The sequence below is a fragment of the Rhinoraja longicauda genome, chromosome 4 (genome assembly GCF_053455715.1).
Source record: "Rhinoraja longicauda isolate Sanriku21f chromosome 4, sRhiLon1.1, whole genome shotgun sequence".
Taxonomy (NCBI): domain Eukaryota; kingdom Metazoa; phylum Chordata; class Chondrichthyes; order Rajiformes; family Arhynchobatidae; genus Rhinoraja; species Rhinoraja longicauda.
Genome location: NC_135956.1, coordinates 58,898,738 through 58,924,584, shown reverse-complemented (window position 1 = coordinate 58,924,584; position 25,847 = coordinate 58,898,738). Strand labels below are relative to the sequence as shown.

At 41.4% G+C, this 25,847-nt stretch overlaps 1 protein-coding gene across 1 annotated transcript in view; it reads left to right on the top strand.

The window, feature by feature from the left end:
- rttn (rotatin) overlaps nt 1–25,847 on the top strand; it is a 175,102-nt gene that overhangs the window by 134,121 nt on the left and 15,134 nt on the right. The window contains exons 37-45 of the mRNA XM_078398650.1: nt 431–521; nt 1,920–2,073; nt 4,900–5,037; nt 7,003–7,214; nt 9,639–9,744; nt 15,039–15,136; nt 16,559–16,636; nt 16,754–16,880; nt 22,681–22,883. Of these exons, the coding sequence (XP_078254776.1) occupies nt 431–521; nt 1,920–2,073; nt 4,900–5,037; nt 7,003–7,214; nt 9,639–9,744; nt 15,039–15,136; nt 16,559–16,636; nt 16,754–16,880; nt 22,681–22,883 (1,207 nt within the window). The remainder of the gene's footprint in view (nt 1–430; nt 522–1,919; nt 2,074–4,899; nt 5,038–7,002; nt 7,215–9,638; nt 9,745–15,038; nt 15,137–16,558; nt 16,637–16,753; nt 16,881–22,680; nt 22,884–25,847) is intronic.

Genomic DNA, 25,847 nt, shown 5'->3' with positions numbered 1-25,847 from the left:
TGTGGCATTTTCTGGTCTGGCGCTGCCCAACAAAATGTCTATGCTCCATGGTTATGTCTCATTAACATGTTCAAAAGTCTGCTTCAATTTTCCTGAGAAATACAGTTAACTTTTTATTTGAGAACACATTGAATAATGCTAATTTAGTGATCCTTTTGTGTAAATCAATTTGTAAGTACATTGAAGTGCTTAAAACAGACAAAATATGAATTTAAAGATAGCATTGAAGTACATAATTAGAGATAATGTACCACCATAATAGAGCTGGTGCACAAAATATTTCACTATGTGAAATTGACATAAAGAATCTTGGAATATTTGACATTTCTGGAGAGTATAGTGTTTGTATTATTTATGTAACTAATTGCACCAACTGGCTTAATAATTTGTCTTTAAATTTAATATTTTTCATGTCTTTATTCTGCTGTAGATTGGCAAATATTAGTTTACTTGAGAAGTGCATATGGGAGCTGGGAATACCACTGACTCGGCCTAACCACATCCAGGATATTAAAGTTCAGGTCAGTCCAATATACATTCCAGATGAAATCCTTACAATTCTGAAAAGGGGGATTTTTTTAATGTGAATGTTTACTACTGATAACTCTTCAATTAAATCACTTGAGCAGTTTTTCCGAGAGACAGATTGGTAGTCTAAGCACAATTCAACAGCACTCACCATTATTATTCAATGCAGCAGTCTGCCTTCCATAATTACATTCACCTTTCTGTGGCTAGCGAACTGTGGCTACCAAGTAGAATGTAGGCAATGTCAAGCATTAAGCAGTCTTCATCGTTCCTGGGTGTTCGAATCATTGAACCAGGCCAATGCAACCAATCAATAAGCTCCCTACCATACACCGTTGAAGTTCAATAGGGTATTTGTCAACATATCAAATCTCAATATTCTGAGGAAGTAGAGGCTTTGATATGCTTTCTTTGTGATTTACGTCAATGTGCTGCACCCAGGACAGAATTTTGGAGATAATGCGAGCCCAGGAACTTGAAGCTCCACTGCCTTCCCTTCAATGAAGATATCTTTTAGCTTTCCCTTCAACATTAAACTCTTTAGCCTTGCTAATGTTGAGAACAAGATTGTTGTTCTGGCACCATTCAATCATATTATCAATGACTCGTCATTACAAATTATTATTCTTCCAACTACAATGGTTTAGTCGACAAATTTAAAGATGGCTTTAGAAATGTGTCTGGCTACACAGTCATCGGTAAAGAGACACCAAGTAGGGGTCTAAACACACAGTTCTAAACACACACTCGCTTCTGTGATGAGGAAGTGGGAATGAGTAGAGACCCAGTTCTTTGAGTTTGATGATAAATTTGGAGGGGATGATGGCGTTTGAGCACAATGAACAACAGCCTTTTGTCCAAGTGATCCAATGAAGAGCCATGAAGATCACATCATCTGTTGTGGTGGTAGATGAATTGTAATGGGTCCAGGTCCTTGATAACTCAGGAGTTGATGTGCATCACGACCAACCTCTCAAAGCACTCCATCACCATGGACGTTAGTGCCACTGGTAATCATCATTGAGGCATGTCACCTCACTCTTCCTGAGCACTGGTGTTATTGATGTCTTTTTAAAGCCAGTTGGGACCTTGAATCTTGATCTAATACAGAGTTAGAACATGAAATTAACTCTGAGACTAAGCAAAATTCCTAGTCCAACATTTGGCTTTGTTCTGCAATTGTTATGAGCTGGGAATGCAAATTGAAGATTGTGTAATGATGCAATGATTTTCTGACCATTTAAGCCTCTTGTCATTTGGTTAAGGTGGTCAAATGAATGGGATTTTAATCTTTTTGCGTTTGGTAATGAATGTTTATAACAATGTTTTAAAATAGAATCTAATCTCTCATGTTTGTTATGTGGTGTATGTAATATTGTCTTTCTCTTCAGGTATTGAGCCATCTTCAGTATCTATCCTCTCTTTCTGGACTAATCCAAACCAGTTTAATCTTGCATCCAGAGTTCATAAACCAAGATGAGTTGCTGAAGCCTTTGTTGTCAAATGTATTTTCAGGACTTTGTATACGCTGCAAAGACTATTTTGGTAATATGCTAATATCTTCAGTTTTCTCTTTTACCTACAAATTGTAAATTATTCATATGTATGTTTCCTACAATTATTTTGCAGTTACTTGAAAATGTTAGTCAGTTAGAGTAAACCAAATTGGATTCAACTTTGAGGAGGATGTGCTAGGAATGACTTAATTTAACTTATTTTGATAGTAGATTTTGAAAATTCCTTTTCTCTGGTGCCTTTATCATGACAAATGTGTCCTTTGCAGGTTTATTCATAATTTGGTCAGTTTCCTACACCATTGTGTACATCACTTGTATTGGGAATATTGTTGTCAAGTACACCCTAATGCAGAAATAAATTTGTGAAGATGATTAGTAGGAAATCAATATCAGAAAGGACGATGTGGTTACATATGAGTCATTTTCTGGAGTGTCTTAAATAAGGTCAATTGGAAGGTGAAATGGAGAAATTTAAGCCGGGTATTTCACAGCCCCTTTACATAGAAATGAGCATTGCACAAAGGACCTGAACAGGGTCGACAAAGAGTACAGATAGGGATTTGTCAGACTTGGAGAACGTTGCTGATAAAATGAAAGGACGGTCAGTGAAGACATTTGAAAATAGTGCTGAAAGTGTTAAACTTGATTTATTTAAAATTACAGCTTTTGATCAGACGCAACATAAAATGCAATTAAATTCTTTCCAAAACCTTTTTCTATTTTCCCCATGTAAATTCAAAGCATTAGGATTTTTAAAAACAATTGTTTAAAGAATTTACTGCAACATTAGTGTGTGCACGAGTGAGTACTGCAGATGCAGGGTGTCAACGTTCATTTTGGTGGGGTTTTTTCGCATCACTTCAGATGTATTCTTAGCCCAGATGTCTTAGGCTTCATACACCGATCAGTCAAAACATTATGACCACTGACAGGCGAAGTGAATAACATTGATTATCTTGTTACAATGGCACCTGTCAAGGGGTGGGATAAATTAGGCAGCAAGTGAACAGTCTGTTCTTGAAGTTGATGTGTTGGAACCAGGAGAAATGGGCAGGAGTTAAGACCTGAGCGACTTTGACAAGGGCCAAATTGTAATGGCCAGACGACTAGGTCAGAGCATCTCTGAAACGGCAAGGCTTGTGGGGTGCTCCCGGTCAGCAGTGGTGAGTACCCACCGACAGTGGTCCGAGGAGGGACAAACCACAAACCGGCGACAGGGTGTTCGGCACCCAAGGCTCATCGATGCGCGAGGGCAACAAAGGCTATCCCGTCTGGTCTGGACCGTCAGAAGGTCTACTGTGGCACAAGTCACAGAAAATGTTAATGGTGGTCACGGGAGGAATGTGTCACAATACACAGTGCATCGTATGGGGCTGCACACGGAGGACCAACAGCACATTAGGCAGTTGATCATAATGTTTTGGCTCATCGGATCATAATGTTTTGGCTGATCAGTGTATATCTGGCATTGCACATTTTCTTGGGTGTAAATCTGCTTTGTCCCCTGGAGTTGTTCGGGAGCTCATTGGCACCTTGCTGTGTGAAGTTGAAGTATGAGGGCTACAATGAGGGAAATTAGTATGGGGGAGCTTGGGGTGTCGGGAGGACCAGCAGATTATAATATGAGAACCAGTAGTTTTGGCAACCGGGAGATCAGGTAGGCCCAAGTAGACTGAGCAAAGGTATTCATCAAAACGATCTCCCAGTCTATGTTTGGTCTCGCTGATGTATAAGAGTCCACAGCTAAAACAATGGATACAGTAGATGAGATTGGAGGAGGTGCAAGTGAACGTCTGCCCAACCTGAAAGGGCTGGACAGTGTCGAGGGAGGAGGTATATGGACAGGTGTTGCATCTCCTGCGATTGCAGGGGAAGATACCTGGGGAGGGGATGGTTTGCCTGGGAATGGGTGATTTAACCAGGGAGTTGCAGAGGGAGCAGTCTCTGTGGAAGGGAGAAAGGGATGGAGATGGGAAGATGTGTGTCGTGGGATCCTGTTGGAGGTGACGAAAATGTTGGATTATGTGTTGTATGCGATGGCCGATTGGGTAAAAGGTAAGGACTAGGGGAACTCTGTCCCTTTTGCGACTGGGGAGGAGGGGGAGCAAGAGCAGAGCTGCAGGGTGCTGAGGAGACACGTGTGAGGGCCTCACCTATGATGGAAAAAGGGAATCCCTATTCCCTAAAGGATGAGGACATCTCAGATGTCCTGGTATGGAACACTTCATTTTAGGTGCAGATGTGGCATAGACGGAGGAATTAGGAGTAGAGGATCTCACAGTTGCTAGCCATTTTCACTCCCTTTCCCATTACCAGACCAACCTTTCTGTTCTTGACCTCTGTTGCCAGAGTGTGGCCACACATAAACTTGAGGAACAGCAGTTCATATTCCTCTTGGGTAACTTACAAACTTGCGAATTAAACATTGAATTAATTTCAAGTAATAAACTCCTCTCTTTCCCATGCCCTCAATTTCCCCTCAATTCCGTATCATATTTCAAAAGTACTTGAATATCTATCTACAAGTCTTCAGAGCAGTGTGTGGGATTAAACTGGATAGCTCGTTTGTGTGGCTGGTATGGATAGGATAGAACATATGATGCTTTCGGTATGTACATTTCAATTATTTTAACCAAGTCTACAAATCACTGATTAATATTTTACAAAGGAGTTTAGAATCTTTGTTCTCTAAATAAAATTTTCCGATATAACCATTATCAGAGAATTTTGCATAAGTAGGTTGAAGAGAGAACATGACATTTCTATTGTTAGCAATAGCAGTTAATGACTAGAATTACTGTTTCTAAATTAGTAATATTTTTAATGCCAATCTAATAATTATCTGTGCTTTCAGGCTGTGAGATAACATCTGGGATCTACCAAGCGTGGACGGACTTGTTTATTCTTTTGAACACAATTCTCCGGAAATGTGGTCAGGCTATATTCCCAGCTGTCGTAACTGCTGTGACAAAGCAGTGGGTTGCTTTTTTAGGTAACATAAACCTGCTAATGTGTACATTTCCTGTATTCAAGGGACTAGGTCTTCCGATGGGTACTTCGTCAGCCATAGCCACAGAAGTCAATGTAGTGTCTTAAAATGAAATGAATTAAGAATAATTTTGAATCGCTTTACCAAATTCTAATTCCTGCACAATAGTTTTCCCTGTTTCTTTAAAATTCAGATTAACAGTTTTAATACAGCAAGAACCTTAGAGTAAGTCTGTTTTAATTATTGTCAATTTACTGTGCCGGACAACTTTGGTCTTTTGAGGCATACATCACCCCAAATGTCACATTCCACAATGTAGCGTAATAACCAAAAATGTACCCAAATAGAGTGGCACAGTTGATAGAGCTACTGTCTCACAGCACTAGAGACCTGGTTTGATCCTCACCTCGAGTGCTATCTGTGGAGTTTGCACATTCACCATGTGGGTTTCCTGCGGTTGCTCGGTTTTCCCCCACATACTAAACACGTGCCGTTTTGTGGGTTAATTGGCCTCTGTAAATTTCCCCTGGTGTGTAGAGAGTAATCACAAAAGTACGATGACATAGAACTGGTGTGAATGGGTGATTGATTGTTGGTGTGAACTCGGTGGGCTGAAGAACCTGGTGCCATGTTGTACCTCTGAACATACAATACCCTGTATGGTATTCCTCTGCTTTCCCCCAAGCTGTGAGGGGTGAAATTCGTCGTAAGCACCTGGAATTTAATTTACAACACTGCAGCAATACTTTAATATAGTTTATGATTTATTATCTCATTCATCAGATGCCCATGAGTAGCAGGACATCTGTTCGGTTGTTAAAATGATTTGCATTGTTTCATTGCCATTATGCCAATGGTAATGCTTTTTCTTGTACATTGATAATCATGGCAGGAAATTGAAAACAAAAACAATATATTTTATTGTAGTTGCTTTCTAACAAAAATCTTAAAATCATTTGTAAGATTTCTTCTCGAGTATTTTGTATTCCCCCGTCTAAACTTGGCATTGATTTATTATAGTCATGTGTATTGAGCTATAGTGAAAACCAGCTTGCGTGTGATCCAGTCAAATCATACCACATTTGAGTACAATCACGCCATACCCAACTACATAGAATACATCTACAGAGAAAGTGCAAGAATTACAATGAGGTAGGTTGGCAGATTGGACCTGCAATCTTAGCTAATGCGAGATCCTGTCCTTGGTCTAATAATGGCAGGGAAGAAGCTGTTCCTGAATCTGGTAGTACGTTCTTTCAAGCATTAGCATCTTCTGCTCAACAGGAGAGGGGAGAACAGGAAATGACTAAAGTGTGAGTGATCCTTGAACATGTTGACTGCTTCCCTGAGGCAACTTGGTGCAGATTGAGTCAATTGGCAGGGGGGAAGGCTGATTTGTTTCTTGTGATCTTCGACAGAAAGACGTCAAAGCAAGTGTGATGTTTCCTGATAAGACCTTTGTATAGGATCCCGATGGGATATTGCCTTTATTGGATGAAGATCCCCTGGCTAGTATCCCTGACATGTATCCCTTCTCTCATTCAGCATCTGTAACCAATCAGTTTCTGCAGAGTAAACTGATTCATAGAGGAAACATTTGCTGATATTTTCCTTGCATATTCCTGGAATCGATAAGGGAGAATATTGTCCAAGTCTACAAGAGCTAAATGCTTTTGAGAATATCAACCACATGTTGACTTGAGTGGAAATTGAAAATGTGGAGGAGCTAAAATTGTCATAGGTATTTAACCATGACAACCAAATATGAAATTTCTCTGAATTATGTAACTCTTCCAGTCTTTCACCTGATGCACCACAGTTATCTTGGCATGGATAAAAATAAGTTTTAAAGTTAGTTGCTAACTCATCTTGTAACTTGCGGAGGGGGGGGGACATTTTTACACCCACGTCCCAGGTGTGCAAGAGTTGGGTTGGTCTTTTTGTAATAAGAATCTCTCTGTCTTTTAGAGACTATTTCCTTGTGCATTCAACTGTCCACCACCAACCCTAGCCTGTATACAATATCCCTGCAATTCATATCTCTTCTTCTGATGGAAGAGGGAAAGAATCATCTTGGTGCGGAAAGGCATTCAATCCAGTGTCTGTGTCTGACTGAGCTTCTGGATGAAAATGAAGATGATGTATCATCAGGCACGATGCTTTGTGAGAGTTTATTACAGGTATTGTAAAAATGTTCCCAATACATTAATTATGGTGAATATATGAGGAATGTATTTGTATGAGGAATCCAAATTAGCCAATAGAGCTACAGAACTTACATTCGAGCTACTTAGCTTCAGGTTCAAAAGTGAATGATTACAAGGTTTCATTTCACAGCTGCTTAAACTTAAGGGACTAGTACTTTGACCGTTATCATCACTGGCATTTTAAACTTTGCATTTTAAATACCCGAGAGTTGTTAGATTTAAAATAAGGAAAGTTCACTCATGGTCTTCAGTACTCATGGTCTTCAGTACTCATCATCTTCAGTACTCATGGTACTTATGATCTTCAATGGAGTGAGTAACCTTTGCAAGCCTTATGCAATTCTCACTTCAGTTGTACACCTGATGACTCATCTTGCAACTTGGGGGTGGGGGGGAGCAGTTTTACACCCACGTCCCAGGAGCGGCCATTATTGGACCTATCGAGCAAATCAAATTTTATTGGCAGTGTTAGGTTTGGATATCTGCATGGCTAGTCCCACAATGACCTCAAATCCTTCAATCCTCTCCATATCCAACAACTACTCTCCCCTCCCATCTGTGGCCCTGCCCACCCCATAATGCTCCGACTGTCTGATATTCATGGCATGTGGTGTCCAGCAGCACATTTTCAATCATGGGAAAATCCAATAGCAAAGAGTTGGATGTTACTGAAGTTTGCAGTGGCAGGGACATGACCAGAGGGATAGTTAGTGCACTGATCCAGTGCCCATTAAACACACTCAGTTGGTGCAATAAAAGTTCAACCAATAACATTAGAAATGTCTTGAATGTTTTGTCTGAAGTCTCGATACATTTTTGCTAATTACAGAAACAAAGAGGCACCAGCTATTTCTCTCTGAGTGCATTTACAAATCACTAGTCAACATATCAGGTATCACAAAATGCTGGAGTAACTCAGCGGGTCAGGCAGCATCTCAGGAGAGAAGTCAGCATATAGTGATTTAGATGCGAGGATCAAGTGAATATATTCAAATTTGCTACTGATTATAGTTTTCAGAATTTTTTAATGAGTGCGATGAAAATCACCATCTCAAAATAAAGGATATGCCTAACAGACCAAAGACGAGGAGAAATTTCTTCACCCCAGGTCTCTACCCAAGAGAGCTATCAGGGTTCGCAAGCTGAGTATATTCAAGACACGGATCGCTATATTTTTAGACATAATGGAAAGTGGAAATGTGGTAAAAGATCAGCCATGATCTTACTGAAAGGTAGAGCTGGTGTGAGGACTGAATGACAAGCTTCTGCTTGTATTTTTAACTGTTCTTAAATGTTTGAAACACTGACCAGGTTAAGCTGCATCAGAAGGAGTAACAGAGCTAAGAATTCAGGTTAGTGACCTTTCATTTTAAATGACAATTCTAGGAAAACGGGTTTTAACAGATACTTTGATGCTGGGACTGAGGGAATGACTTCAAAAGGGAAAGTGGATTGATGAACAGTGGTTTTTCTGGAAATCTGTAGCTTTGTGGGCTTGAGAGGAGGCACGAAAGGTTCAAAATGAAGACAGAGGATGTGAGGGATGGGGAGATTGTGGGCAGATGAACTGGCGGTGGCAGCGGTGGGGTAGGTGACGCCCTTTGGAAGGCAGTTAAGTTCTTGAACAAGACTAAAGCTGGTGTAATGGTGGTCCTGTGAGTACCCAGGGATCTGCATTATTCGGAACCACGTGATCTGGTTGCACGGGGAATGGAGTTGCCACATGCCTAACTGACATGGAAATCTTGCCAGATAAGCAAGAATGACTCGTGGCTGGATATACCATACCATACCATACACATACAGCCGGAAACAGGTCTTTTCGGCCCACCAAGTCCGTGCCGCCCAGCGATCCCCGTACATTAACACTATCCTACACACACTAGGGACAATTTTTACATTTACCCAGCCAATTTAACCTACATACCTGTACGTCTTTGGAATGTGGGAGGAAACCGAAGATCTCGGAGAAAACCCACGCAGGTCATGGGGAGAACGTACAAACTCCTTACAGTGCAGCACCCGTAGTCAGGATCGAACCTGAGTCTCCGGCGCTGCATTCGCTGTAAAGCAGCAACTCTACCGCTGCGCTAACTGGGTTGATTTTCCAGTTAATGGCATGATTTAAGAAAGCAGCTGCATTTTGCTCTGAAAATGACCATCAAATTATGTTGATGAAACATGGCCGTATGTATGAATTTCTGGGCCATTGCATATATTTTTTAACTCAATGGCATAAGAAGGGAACTTAAAGTAGATGTGTATTTTGAAAATGCCAAAGGCCAAAACTTGTTCAAACCACATTTAACTAACTGAATTTTTTATTTCAACATTCTGGTAAATTAAATTAGTTTCAGTCACTTGTAATTGATTTTGATGTGGCGTTTTCTTATGTAGAGCTACGAGGGTAAATCATCTGAAGACAGTCAGAGGAAAGTCACTGCAGGTGCTCTCATCGCATTACTTCCTGTGAGTGTTTCTGCACAAAAGCATGCCTTACAGGGTAAGTGATAAATGTACCCTTGCAAAATCAGCTCTGTCTGACCTTTTGTCAGAGTATTCAACGTGAAGTTATCAGACAAGTGTCAAGGCATTATGTAAACCATAAATTTTATTATGCATGAATAAATTATATTACGTGAATGATTGTTATGGTTTCTTTAATGAATTAAACTATTTGAATGTGCTTCATACAAGCGTAAGCTAACAAAATGCAGTGCCCTGCCACGTAAGGAAATATTGGAATGGGTGATGCATTAGCTCAGTAAGAAGGCAGGGTTTAGGGTCATTTAAGGTGAAGAGAGAGTGGGCAGTGTTTAGCAAAGATTAATAATCTAAAGACACAGCCACTGAAGTTAGAACAACTAAGATGGAAGAGATAAAGAGGCTAGGATTCACGCATTTGGAGATGTAGAGTTGGTGGAAGTAACAGAGGCAGCAAGAAATGTGACCTGGGAGGGTTGAAGATTAAGTAAAATTAAAATTGTGGATTTACTGGACTCTGAGTCAATGTAGATCAGCAAGCAAGGAGTGAAAGGTTTAAAGGATTTGATGCAATCCGATAAACTCAAGGACATACTGACCTAAAGATTGCAGTGCAACATAATAGGTGTACTAGATGATTAAATGAATAGCACACAAACAACTATTTAATTATTGTTCCGTTACCACACACTTCGTTAGCACATGAGGCCCAAAGCCTCGCACTGTAGTGATAGAGCAGGGTACAGGCGGTCACGGTGGTGCAGCGGTAGAGCTGCTGCCTTACAGCGCTTGCAGCGCCGGAGACCCGGGTTTGATCCCGACCACACAGGTGCTGACCCGACCACGGGTACGTTCTTCCCGTGACCTGCGTGGGTTTTCTCCGAGATCTTCGGTTTCCTCCCACGCTCCAAAGACGTGCAGGTTTGTAGATTAATTGGCTTGGTAAATGTAAAAATTGTCCCTAGTGGGTGTAGGATGATGTTAGGTTGCGGGGATCGCTGGTCGGCGCGGACCCGGTGGGCCGAAGGGCCTGTTTCTGCGCTGTATCTCTGAACTAAGAGTGTTGCATCAACCTTGTTTGGAACATGTCAGCCAGCTAGGTTTGAGGAGGCAAGGGATTGATTGAAGAGACATGGGAAAAGAGAGGTGGTAGAGGATAGGAAGGCTTGTATTGTGGGTACAATTGGGGCTTGATGTTGAATCAGTGATCAGCTAAACAGCTGAGATGGGAGGCAAGATATGATGGGAAGTGTGGGAGAGGACACATCGATCAGCCAGAGTGAAGGGAAGTGGAAAGTTGTGATTAGTTAATGGTTACATGATGAAGTGTGAAAGCTGATGATGGGAAGTGATGTAGGGATTGGGTCCTTCATCATGAGCTTTGGGGGAATAAAGAGTTGTGGGCCTCAATTGACTAATATAATGTGATTGTGAATGTCTGGAGCATGAGATAGAGATTGATGGAGGACAAGAAAAATAATGGTAGAAATAGTTGAGTATGTAGTCGCAAATGTTACATGTTCAGTGAAGGAACTCCTGGTGTAATACTGGAAGCTCGTAAATTTTAAAAGCCTCACTTCTATTAAAGTTCCTTCATCAGCTCATTCTTCCCCACTTCCAACTTCTTCCAGCATGAAGCTTTCTAGGAACTGCCTCATAGTTCATCCTTCCTACTTTTTGCAATAATCTTGTGGGTCATACCTTCAGGTATCCATAGCCAATGCTCAACAACTCCCACTCTTTAAACCTCTCTGCCATTCCTTCTCTTTTAAACTTGTTTTTGAAACCTCTTTAACCATGCTATCTTCATTTGCATTGCCCTCAATATATTTTTCCTTTTGGCTACATCCCCCTTTTCAGTCCAATCACAATTTCTTGTCAGCTTTCACAGAAGTGGTGTTTTTGCTAGAGTTCTTGATCACAATTACATGGATTGGTTGTCATATGATATCCACTGTTATAATTTATAACACCGTGAAGTATGTTTGTGCAGTAAAATTTGTGGTATTTTACTGAATTTAGTTACATCTCATTAGTTTTCTTATTCCTATGATATCTTGCATCTTTCACATCTGACCAATATTAATGGAAAATATGGTTCTATTTGAGTTCATATTATGTTATTTCCTTATTGCAACACTCATTCAGTTGTATTGTTGTAAGATTATTTGAGCATTTGGAAAAAATGTTAGGCATTTCATATGTTTGAAATGAGGATGATTCAAAGTTATTACATTCCCCTTCAGATTTATTCAAACAAACATGTTTAAATTCCTTTCACTAAAAATTGTGAAAGGTGATGTGAAATTCTTTATTGTAAATTAGCTCTGTTGAATTTGACACTCCCCTTAGAGCTGCATCTGGGCTTGGGTAAATGTTTAATTAAAATTTACGTTCAGATTCATAGAATTGTTCTGTCTTCTCATCATTGGAACATATAATTTATGTAAAGTAAATATTTAGGCACACATTTTCTTCCTATGATCAAAACCCCAAGGACAGCTGGCTGATGAGCAGCCCTGCTATGTTATTAGTTAAGCACTAAAACCTTGCATTGAGTCAGTCCAGGAGCAAATGAAGGATCATTTCCTTCAGACCAAAGCACTGTAAAGGTACCAGTCATAGCAAATCTAAGGCCGTCGTATAGAACAACAGTTGAAGAATTACTCTCACTGCTGTTGATGTAATTGCCAGTCACAAAGCACCTTTAGTGGATCTGCTGTGTACGTCTTATAGTATACCTGACCATTCTAATTTTACCCAACAAAGGTTTCATGGCACAGAATGAAGATGAATGTATTCCCTATCGGTGTTTTGTTTTTGGTGGTAGGAATTCATCATATAACCTAAGGCCATAAAATATATCCCTATCAGACCCACAGAGTTCCAGCTATTTTAACCAGTTTGGGGTGTTGTGAATTTGTTGCAGGCTGATGGGAACATTCAGATCTTTGAAGTCTGACATAGGCCTAAACACTGTTTTAACATTTAGGTTTCATATTTGACCAAGGTATCGCAATTCAGTGGATGTGGTTCACCTGGATTGTCAAAAGGCGTTTGATAAGGTGCCACAGAGGAGGCTGCTAAATAAGATGAGAGCCCATGGTATTAGAGGGCAGATTCTAGCATGAATAGCAGGTTGGCTGGATGGCAAAAGGGTGGTAATTAAAGGGGCTTTTTTCTGGTTGGCTGCCAGTGACTAGCAGTATTGCACCGTGGTTGGTGCTGGGGCCGCTACTCTTCACAATGTATATCAATAATTTGAATGGGGAATTGAAACATTGTGGCCATGTTTGTAGACAGTCTGAAAAAAAGTGGAGGAGCAGTTAGTGTAGAGAAAGCAGGAACTCTGCAGAAGGAAGCATGTAGGTACAGCAGGCAGTGAAGAAAGCCAATAGAATGTTGGCCTTCATAACAAGAGGAGTTGAGTATAGGAGCAAAGAGGTCCTTCTGCAGTTGTACAGGGCTCTAGTGAGACCGCACCTGGAGTACTGTGTGCAGTTTTGGTCTCCAAATTTGAGGAAGGATATTCTTACTATTGAGGGTAGGTTTACTAGGTTAATTCCCGGAATGGCGGGATTGTCGTATGTTGAAAGACTGGAGCGACTAGGCTTGTATACACTGGAATTTAGAAGGATGAGAGGGGATCTTATCGAAACATATAAGATTATTAAGGGGTTGGACACGTTAGAGGCAGGAAACATGTTCCCAATGTTGGGGGAGTCCAGAACCAGGGGCCACAGTTTAAGAATAAGGGGTAGGCCATTTAGAATGGAGATGAGGAAAAACCTTTTCAGTCAAAGAGTTGTAAATCTGTGGAATTCTCTGCCTCAGAAGGCAGTGGAGGCCAAGTCTCTGAATGCATTCAAGAGAGAACTAGATAGAGCTCTTAAGGATGGCGGAGTCAGGGGGTATGGGGAGAAGGCAAGAACGGGGTACTGATTGAGAATGATCAGCCATGATCGCATTGAATGGTGGTGCTGACTCGAAGGGCCGAATGGCCTACTCCTGCACCTATTGTCTATTTTGGAGAGAGTGCTGCGGTGGCAATTGGAATACAGTGTAGCTAAGTGTGGAGTCAAGCATTTTGGTAGTAAGAATAAAGGCGGAGACTATTTTCTCAATGGGGAGAGAATTCAGAAATCAAAGGTACAAAGACACTTGGGAGTGCTGGTGCAAGATTCCCAAAAAGTTAGTTTGCAAGTCGAATCGGTAGTATGGAAAGCGAATGCAATGCTAGCATTTATTTTGAGAGGACTAGAATATAAAAACAGGGATGTAATACTGAGCCTTTAAGGCCTTGGTCAGACTGCAATTGGTCCCATATCTGAGGAAGGATGTGTTGGCATTGGAGAGAGTCCAAAGGAGGTTTACTAGAATGATGCCAGGAATGATTGGGTTAACATGTGGTGAGCGTTTGAAGAAACTGCGCCTGTACTTCTGGATTTTAGAAGGATGAGGGGAGACCTTATTGAAACTTACCCATAGTGAAAGGCCTTGATCGAGTGGATGTGATGAGGATGTTTCTACTAGTGGGAGAGTCTAGGATCAGAGGCCATAGCCTCAAAAAAAAGGACGTACCTTTAGAAAGGAGATGAGGAGGAATTCCTTTAGTCAGAGAGTGGTGAATTAGGAATTCATTGCCACAGACAGCTGTGGAGGCCAAGTCAATGGATATTTTTTGGGTGGAGATTGATAGATTCTTGATTAGTAAGGGTGTCAGGGATTATGGGGAGAAGGCAGGAGAATGGGATAGAGAGGGAATGATAGATCAGGCATGATTGAGTGATCAGCCATGAGAGGGGCCGAGTGGGCTAATTCTGTCCTAGAATCTATGAACTTATGAACATATGGAAAAGAGTCCCGGCTTGAAATGTCATCGATCCATGTTTGCCAGAGATGCTGCCTAACTCGTTGAGTTACTCTAGCACTTTGTGATTTTTTTGTAAAGTAGCATCTGAAGTTCCTTGTGTCACCAATTTATTATACTGCAGCGATGCCCCTGAACCAATATCTCTGACCCTATCCATCAACCAAAGCTTGAGTTGAAATATATTCGCCAGTTAATATGAACATTCTTTCCACTTCTGAAATTTTCAATACAAAAATACACAATTTTTCACACATTTTCTCCTACTAAAATATGCAGGGATCTATAAAATACCCTTAATTATAATTTATGAGCAGCATTAGAAATACAGTTGATGTAATTTTTGCAAAAGTTTGAAAACTTTTTACACAAATCAGATAAAACCAAATGTTGACAATCTGTTTGTAATCTGCTCATGATTTTTTTAATCCCTCCTTGTTTAGCTGGCCTTGTTGACAGCTGTATAGAACAGATGAAGCAAACGTACGTACAATTCAACTTGGATTCATTGAGACCTGGAAAAGTAATCCAAAGAAAAAAGGTGAGCAAGGAACCTGGAGAAGTAAAGCTGCTTCACAAATCCAGCACCCAGGTTCAATCTATCTATCTGGAGCTTATACAAACTTTCTATTGTGCATGGGTTTCCCTGAGGTGTTCCAGATTACCCAGATTTGAGTACAGGAACAAAGAGGTCCTTCTAGACATAGACATAGAAACATAGAAAATAGGTGCAGGAGTAGGCCATTCGGCCTTTCGAGCCTGCACCGCCATTCAATATGATCATGGCTGATCATCCAACTCAGTATCCTGTACCTGCCTTCTCTCCATACCCCCCTGATCCCTTTAGCCACATGGGCAACATCTAACTCCCTCTTAAATATAGCTAATGAACTGGCCTCAACTACCTTCTGTGGCAGAGAATTCCACAGATTCACCACTCTCTGTGTGAAAAAAAACTTTCTCATCTCAGTCGTAAAAGACTTCCCCCTTATCCTTAAACTGTGACTCCTTGTTCTGGACTTCCCCAACATCGGGAACAATCTTCCTGCAACCTGTCCAACCCCTTAAGAATTTTGTACGTTTCTATAAGATCCCCCCTCAATCTTCTAAATTCCAGCGAGTACAAGCCGAGTCTATCCAGTCTTTCTTCATACGAAAGTCCTGCCATCCCAGGAATCAATCTGGTGAACCAGTTGTATAGGGCCCTGGTGAGACCACATCTGGAGTATTGTGTGCAGCTTTGGTCTCCTAATTTGAGGAAGGACGTCCTTGCTATTGAAGCAGTGCAGCGTAGGTTCACAAAGTTAATCCCTGGGATGGAAGGACTGTCATATGAGGAAAGATTAGAAAAAATAGGTTTGTATTCACTGGAATTTAGAAGGATGAGAGAGGATCTTATAGAGACGTATAAAATCATAAAAGGACTAGACAAGCTAGATGCATGAAAAATGTTCCCAATGTTGGTGGAATCCAGAACTGTGGTTAGGGGCCAAAGTCTAAGAATAAAGGGGAGGCCATTTAAAACTGAGGTGAGAAGAAACTTTTTCATCCAGAAAGTTGTGAATTTGTGGAATTCTCTGCCACAGAAGGCAGTGGAGGCAAATTCACTGGATGAATTTAAAAGAGAGTTAGATAGAGCTCTAGGGGCTAGTTGAATCAAGGGATATGGGGAGAAGGCAGGCACAGGTTACTGATTGTAGATGATCAGCCATGATCACAATGAATGGCGGTGCTGGCTCAAAGGGCCAAATGGCCTCCTTCAGCACCTATTTTCTATGTCTATGTCCGAATAGGCTGTAGAGAAAATTAATGAGGCATGGGATTGCACAATGAGCCAGCACAAGCTTGATGGACTGAAATGGCAGCCTTCCTTCTTATAAGGAAAAATTAATATTTCCATAGAATTTTTAGCATTTTTCATTGCATGTTTATATTGACTATTGATGTGTTTCCGACGTCACAGGATGACACCCTTACCAGGGAGCTAAAAACAGTGATGCAATTACTGAGGAATTGTCTATATCACAACATTGAATGCAAAGTAAGTCTGCTACTAAATCAAATTAATTGATATTCATTCATTCTTACTTGTACACTCAGGTTTTTATTTTCTTCCTTTCCCACTGCCTCCACGTGCTTCTTATCCTCATTCATACAGATTGCGGCATCTGATGCTCATCTTGTGAATGCTATTCATTCACTTTGGCCCTGGTTTTTAATGGATGACGTACTAATGTTGGAAGCTCTGAAGTTACTGTGTGTCTACACAGCGAACCTTCCTGCATGTAAGTAGAGTTAAGGCTCATCATTAAAGCAACAATGTGCAAAGAGTTGATACAAATAATTTAGTAAAAGTTGCTTGGAATATCAGGAAACAAGGTGAAAAGTGATCAGTTCCCAAATCATTATACAACAGCAGCACACTTAATAAACGAGTGCATCAGAATGTAATATACCTTTACTATTAGCTCAAGGAAATGGGATTAAATAGTAATCTTTTCCAGCACGGACATTATGGTTCAATCATCCTATCCTGTTAATTCCAAAGATTCTATGATCGGACATTTTCATAGTGATTTCAAAACTCACTTGATTGCATCGTCCTTTAGTTTTGCCAGTTGGGTTTTTATCCGTCACATCTTTCGTTTTTGAGAAGGGAGCATCCGTTATGGCCATAGGTTGGTCTTGTTGGTCCACAACGGGGGATGCTAATGAACCAGACATCTATGTTTTGCATTTATAACAAATTCTGGATCTATTGGGAAGACGGGCCAAGAAATGGAAACTCAATCTAACAACTGTGAAGTGTTGCACTTTGGTATGTCAAACCCAAGTAGGACATGGTAAATGGTCGAGCCCTGGAGGATGTTTCAGAACAGAGAGAACTGGGAGTACAGGTACATAATTCCCCAAAAGTAGTGAGTTAGGTGGACAGTGTGGTGAAGAAGGCATTTGGCATGCTTGCCTTAATTGGGAAGGGTATGTTTTGCAGGTAGCACACTGGCCACATCCTGCAGAGACAGGAAAAGCTGTGCTACAGAATGAGCACACTAGGGACCCATAGAAGCCACCAAGGACAGGCCCCCCTGCCAACCCAGGTAGTTCTCATGACTTTCCTGGTAATCACTCGATCTTTGTCCTCAGCTACTATCTGTGGATGCCCCACGAGGAGTTCAATAAGCCCTTTATCAGTTGTGCCATAGTTAGCCAGAGTATACAGATGTGGAAATTACTGTCAGTGAGGCCCGGAGCTGCGGGAGAGTCAGAGCAAGGGCCTGCTGGTGCCGACAATTCGCAGCCAGTGTAGAACGCAGGGCACAGAAGGCGAACTGTTGCAAAAAGTGGCAGATCGACTGTCGGTACCTGGTTGGGTCCAAACTGGGATGTCTGGAACCGGAGCTGGAATCTACGAGGTAGAAGATGGAGGCGCAGACAAGCAATTTGACTTGACTTGACTTGACCGAGAAAACACTGTGGTAGTGAGTCTGGGTTAAAATGTGGTCGGAGAGTCGGAGGAATTACAGAGGGGGAGCAGCATGAGAGGACTTTGCAGAACTCTCGTCGGAGAGAGGAGGAGAACTTCTTCAAACCAAATATGCCAGCTTTGGCTTTCGAAATAGTTTGAAGAATTTCCACTCATTCTGAATTACTTTTTGGACAAAGAATGGCAAATCAGAAACTGAAGGGATGAAGAATGATGGTCGTTAAACAGAACTGTCATCAGCATCTATGCAACCTGGTGTGTTTTTTAAATTTTATCGCAGAGAGGAGTGAAGTAAACGAGGATAAAGGACAAATTATCGGAAGAGCACGCATAATTACGAGAATGAAACGAGAAACCATTGCAGCAATTTTTTTTCTGCAATTCTGCAATGGCATTTTATGAAGTCTGCTAAACATATCTGGCCTCTGGCATCTGTTCAACAATTGGAACCCTAATGCAGTTTGGTACTTACTGCGGCAGTGCAATCTTTCACGATCCATTTGTGTTCTGCTGGTGTCGTTTTATTTAAGCTGTTTGGAAATTGTGTCTAATTAAGTTCCCACTGAGATTTTGATTTAGTTCTTAAGTTAACAACCTAATTGAACCTGCAAGTTTAATTTTCTTACATCCAATTTGCAATATTTTGCTACTGCTAAATTAATACATTGCAAATTTGTGAACCATTGGTTGTCAGCCATATTTGATTTGAAACAGATAACATTTCAGTGGCAACTGAGTTCATATCCAGGTTCATTTCACAGATACATTTGTCAGACTGTTAATGCTCTGCCATTTTACATTGTGTGCAAATCAGAAGTGAATGCCACAATGACAATGCTAGTAGAAGTTAGTTGCAATCGGGCATAAATATAGTTTGTCTGGTATTGCAAAATAAATAGAAAACTGGAAGCCTATTTGATCAAGAAGACAATTGACACAATTTCAAGTCAAGTAAGTCAAGTCAAATTTATTTGTCACATACACATACACGATGTGCAGTGAAATGAAAGTGGCAATGCCTGCGGATTGTGCACAAAAAATAATTACAGTTACAGCATATAAATAAAGTTAATAAGTTACTATAGTGTAGACAAAAATGTAGTCTCTGGGGTTATAAAAGTTGACAGTCCTGATGGCCTGTGGGAAGAAACTCCGTCTCATCCTCTCCGTTTTCACAGTGTGACAGCGGAGGCGTTTGCCTGATCGTAGCATCTGGAACAGTCCGTTACTGGGGTGGCATGGGTCCCTCATGATCTTGCTTGCTCTGGATCTGCACCTCCTGATGTATAGGTCCTGCAGGGGGACGAGTGTAGTTCCCATGGTGTGTTCTGCCGAACGCACTACTCTCTGCAGGGCCATCCTGTCCTGGGCAGAGCTGTTCCCAAACCAGACTGTAATGTTGCCGGACAGGATGCTCTCTACAGCCCCAGAGTAGAAGCAATGAAGGATCCTCAGAGACACTCTGAATTTCCTCAGTTGTCTAAGGTGGTAAAGGCGCTGCTTTGCTTTACCCACCAGTGTGGCAATGTGCGTTGCCCACGTCAGATCCTCTGTGATGCGGACTCCCAAGTATTTAAAACTGCTCACCCTATCCACAGTAGATCCATTTATCTCCAGTGGCGTGCACGTCCTTGGATGTTTAGCCCTTCTGAAGTCCACAATCAGCTCCTTCGTTTTACTGACATTCAAGAGGAGGCTATTGTCCTGACACCAGAGTGCCAGATCAGCCACCTCCTCCCGGTAGGCCTTCTCATCGTTGTTGGAGATCCGGCCCACCACCACAGTGTCATCAACAAACTTGATGATGGAGTTTGAGCTGAACCTGGCCCCACAGTCATGTGTGTACAGGGAGTACAGTAGGGGGCTAAGGACGCAGCCCTGGGGGATCCCATGTTCAGGGTGAGGGAGCTAGATGTGTGTTCCCCCATCCTGACCACTTGGGGCCTGGCAGTGAGAAAGTTCAGGACCCAGGCACACAGAGGGGTGCTAAGCCCCAGTTCCAGCAGCTTCTCAACCAGTCTGCTGGGGACTATTGTGTTAAATGCTGAACTAAAGTCAATGAACAGCATCCTCACATAGCCCCCCTGGTTGTCCAGATGAGAGAGAGCGGTGTGTAGAACCTGGGAGACCGCATCATCCGTGGACCTGTTCGGACGGTATGCGAACTGTAGTGGGTCCATGTTGCGAGGAAGGAGGACGCAGATGTGCTTCTTGACTAGCCCCTCAAAGCATTCACACAAGAGGTTAGTACAATTAGATTGTAAAAAACATTAAGGGATCAGGAACTACATTAGAAGTTAATCAGAAGTTAGGCAACAGATGTTGTGGAATGGACTTTGATTAGGAGGATAACCCAAATGATTTTCGGTGGGATATTGTATGTTTTGAACAAATTAATACACATTTGGAAATAGTCAATTGCAGGCTACGTTTAAGAGGATTGGATGTTGTGAATGGGGGGGGGGGGGGGGGGGGGGGGGGGGGGGGGATGGAGGCAAAGTGATTAAGGAACACTGTGATGAATGAAGTTCAATTTGGGAAGTCAACCTTTTTGGTTCCGAGAAGATATTTTCTTCTGGTGAAAGTCAAGGAACTGTGGAGCAGCAGAGGAATATACCAAAACCTACTGTATAGGTACAAAAATCTAATTAAAAAGCCTGTTCTCATCCATCAGTTTTCTATTCTATCCTTTTTCAATAGTGATACCTCATTCTTACAGCATGATCAGACATTAACTACATTCAGTTTTGGGTATTTAACGTCAAGAGAAAGGTATTGGTCAAAGAGACAGAGTGTAAATTGGCCACCACATCCCAATCTTCAACACTGGTGGCATACAGCGACTGAGAACAGAATGAAAGGGTCTTTCTGAAAAGATAGGTGACTTGCCAAGCTTTTTTGGCCAACCACTCATTTCCATGTTATTAATAAATGCCTAAGAAAACTGAACACAGCAAAGGTCATATAACCAACCAAAAAATCCTAACTGTGCGCTAATGACATGTGCTCCAGAACTAACTATGCAGACAGCCCAGTTATTCAAGTATAGTTAACTTTCTCTCCATGTGACAGATAACAAAATGTCGATCTATGTCCCATCCTCAAAAGCAGGGATAGATGCATCCTGCCTCTTTAATCTATAAAAAGCAGCAGAAAGGGTTAGCAACAGTGACATCAAGCCGCACTTACCAATAACCAACTCATCAAAACTCAGTAGGTTAATGTGATTCCAGATTTTGAGGCAACCTCACACTAAAATGGACAACAAGAAGCTAAATTCCACAGATAAGGCTGTATTTGATTGGGGATGCATCAAGAATCCGAGTAAAAATCTGAAGGAATCAAGAGTCTGAGTGTAATCAGGACGATTTATTTGCTGGCTGCAATTTTACCTAGGACATATTTGGAGAGTAATCATCCCAGGACATTGATGCAGAAGTTCTTTTGGGCAGTATTCTTGTACCTTCTTCATGGGTTGCTTTATCCATGGCCTTTCTTCCATCACTCTTAGAAATAGAGACATTCACTGATGATTGCGTTCCATTCAAAACTTCTGTGATAAGTACACCAAGACATGAGTAGCATTCAGTAACTAACATTTGCACCGTGCACATATGGGAGGCCACATGCAGAGTGAGGCCACATGCAAACTAGAGCAACAGCTCATATTCCGCTTGGGTGTCAGTGTGAACATTTGAATTCTCCAATATTAGGTAACCTTTAACAACCTCCTTCCTCCCCCAAAACTCCCTTGCTCCTCCCACCCCCCCCCCCTCCTTTCTCCTTCCTCTCCACCCCTTTCTCTCCCCCCCCCCCCTTCTCCCCCAAACCTCCCTTTCGCCTCTCCCCCTCCCCATACCCCTATCTATTCCTCAACTCTCCCACCCCACCTACATTCCTTCCTTTGGCTTCACAATTCTTCAATCCTACCTCACACCTTCTGCTTTTATCACTGGCTTTTACTCCAACCATCTGCTCAAAAATTCCCCTCGCCTGTATCCACTAATTAGCTGCCACGCTTTGACCTGCCTCACCTCGCTTCCAGCTGTTTTTACCCCTGCCTACAATGTCTAAAGAAGATCCCAACCTGAAACATCACCTATCCATGTTATCCAGAGATGCTGCCTGACGTGCAGAGTTACTCCAGCACTTTGTGCCCTTTTGTGGAAACCTGCATTTGCAGTTCCTTGTTTTCACCAATACATTTATTGGGAATTTCCAGTAAAATGGATCATAAACTCAACTCCTTAACGTTTCAGGAATAGTCACCTTCTCTGCACCTATCCTTGCCATTAATATCCTGAACATTATTGACTAGTAGCCAATACTCTGGACTGGTATCTATAATGTAATCTTTGACTTTTTAGCTGAATATATACTGAATTTGCTGAATATAACTACAATGCTGATTGATGTTTCAGTGTTTGAAGCAATTAGTTTTTTTTCTGCTTTTTTAATCAAAGTTAGTAAGGCAGAAGTATTTGAATATTTTGCAACCTATTTCATGCTAATTATAAGTATACCATGTTTACATATTATCCATTTGAAATTGATATTCAAATCATGAGATCTTGCTCAGTTTTCCAAATTGGCATTTTCAGCATGTGCTTCCCTGTGTTGTGGAACTGGAGGACAATTAATTCCTCATCCATTGCAAAAAGGAGTTGGGGGGAGCGCCCTTGTCCACATGATTATGAAGCAAGCCTTGCAGAAGATGCACGACAATCATACCATTCAACAATTGGCATTTGCTGTGCTCTCCAACTTAGTTATGTCCCACGAGTGTAAAGGCATTTTACAGAAGGTTAGTAAAGTTTTGGTATAATCAAGCAACAGCTTTACATAAATCTTGACATTACTGAAATTGTTAAAAAAAAATTTTTAATGTATTAGAATCAATTAAGTATAATTTAGTGAATAAGTCAACAGCGATCATAGAAAGTCCAACTGCAGCTCTGATTACAATGTTTTAGGCTGGGAAACTGGAATATGGTCAACATAATACTTTGTTCGCAAAGAGAAAGAGTAAATAGGTGACTGGACAGCGAAAGCAAAATTCTAAACAGCCATAATTAAAGGTAAAAATAACAAGTGTTTGGAATTGTACAGAATAGTTAAGGACAGCCATTATGGATTTCTTGGTGGCTCATCATGTCAGGTAGATTGTTTTTTTCTGAAGACTGGGTAAGTAAAGGAAATAGAAGAGATATGTTTGTGCACATATACCAAAGTCTCACAAGAGTTTTGGTATAGGAATTCAAGTCTATAATATTTGAATAAATGAAACATTAATTGAAATTTGGTCGACTGGCATAAAATAAATTGCTCGGGTACCAGAATCATTCGATTTGGAGAAGGGTTGGAAAAATGTGAGTTCCATGGGTCACCATATTGATCAGTTTTGCTGCATATAAAGATTTGGAATGTAGTATGAAGATCAATTGTAAAACTTTCTGATAATGTCCTGAAAATAGTAGATGTTTTAACTACTTAAGGATGTAGGCTGATACAAAATGCTGGATTAACTCAGCGGGTTACTGGAGAGAAGGAATGGGTGACGTTTCGGGTTGAGACCCTTCTTCAGTAAAATGGGAAAACAGGATAGTTTTTTATTTAAAGCCATTTTCGTAGCAATTTAGAATTGGTGTACCCAGTGGAAAGGCGCTGAAGGGTATTGAAGGTTAAAGAAAATATACATGTTTAAAAGCATTCTCTTGACATATAAATGTCGTCGCTATGTAAAAAGGCAAACAACATTGGCGTTTATTAAATGGAACATGGAGTACAAAAGTAGGAAAGAAGTGATGAAATTGTGTAAATTTTGATCTGGAAATCCTTTCATGGCAAGGAAAGCATATTAAATCACCACTGTGGGCTAAAGGACAGTTTGTTCGAGATCTACCACGACAAAATGATGTTATATGCAGAGTCTTCCATGATTAACAGTAACAAAGGCCATTATTCCACTTATTCCATCCTTGTCGAATAAACTCCAGGTTGAGAGGCAAAGAGGGAGCATGGTTTGATACAGGGCAGGGATGCTTTGAGAACCTTAAGAGTCAAGTCTGGGGGATGGAGGTCATGCTAGGTGCAGAGTTAGATTTACAATTGGCTTGGGGAGCAGTCAAGGTTGAGTTATTGCAGTAGAGTGAAGGCAAGGGTCACGATCAGGCCAAGCTCATACACTTGGGAACTCAAATGTAGGATCACTGAATTCACAATGATTTTCCAAGTCCATTAGTAGTATTTAAAACATTTTATTCAGGCACAATGGTTGTACAGCATCAGAGCAAATCATTAAAACATCTGCAAACCTTAACTAAAATCTAAACATTATCATAACTAACAAAGCAGAGAAACTATGGAGTTGCAAAAGACTGAAGACTGAACATGACAAGCAGACAAAAGACACTGGACATTCAACTAACAGCTTCACACAGAACACAACTGAAAAACAGGCTTCCTTTTCTATATAGGGTGATTAGAATGTACCGAGCATTCAAGCACTTGCAACCTTGAGCTCACAGCTGCTCTGTGTCACTGTGTTTAGTAGACATGTTGGCCAGCAGTTAACAACCTTTTAAAACAACCTGATCCCCATCAATACTCAATAGACAATAGACAATAGGTGCAGGAGTAGGCCATTTGGCCCTGCGAGCCAGCACCACCATTCAATGTGATCATGGCTGACCATTTTCAATCAGTACCCCATTCCTGCCTTCTCCCCATACCCCCTGACTCCGCTATCCTTAAGAGCTCTATCTAGCTCTTTCTTGAATGCATTCAGAGAATTGGCCTCCACTGCTTTCTGAGGCAGAGAATTCCACAGATTCACAACTCTCTGACTGAAAACGTTTTTCCTCATCTCCGTTCTAAATGGCCTACCCCTTATTCTTAAACTATGGCCCCTGGTTCTGGACTCCCTCAACATTGGGAACATGTTTCCTGCCTCTAACGTGTCCAACCCCTTAATAATCTTATTCGTTTCGATAAGATCCCCTCTCATCCTTCTAAATTCCAGTGTATACAAGCCTAGTCGCTCCAGTCTTTCAACATATGACAGTCCCGCCATTCCGGGAATTAACCTTGTAAACCTACGTTGCACGCCCTCAATAGCAAGAATATCCTTCCTCAAATTTGGAGACCAAAACTGCACACAGTACTCCAGGTGCAGTCTCACTAGGGCCCTGTACAACTGCAGAAGGACCTCTTTGCTCCTATACTCCAACTCCTCTTGTTATGAAGGCCAACATTCCATTGGCTTTCTTCACTGCCTGCTGTACCTGCATGCTTCTTTTCAGTGACTGATGCACTCGGACACCCAGATCTCGTTCTACATCCCCTTTTCCTAACTTGACACCATTCAGATAATAATCTGCCTTCCTATTCTTACCACCAAAGTGGATAACCTCACACTTATCCACATTAAACTGCATCTGCCATCCAGCCGCCCATTCACACAACCTGTCCAAGTCACCCTGCAACCTCATAGCATCTTCCTCACAGTTCACACTGCCACCCAGCTTTATATCATCTGCAAATTTGATAATGGTACTTTTAATCCCTTCATCCAAGTCATTAATGTATATTGTAAATAGCTGCGGTCCCAGCACCTAGCCTTGTGGTACCCCACTAGTCACTGCCTGCCATTCTGAAAGGGACCCATTTATCCTCACTCTTTGCTTTCTGTCTGTCAACCAATTTTCTATCCATGTCAGTACCCTACCTCCAATACCATGTGCTCTAATTTTGCCCACCGATCTCCTAT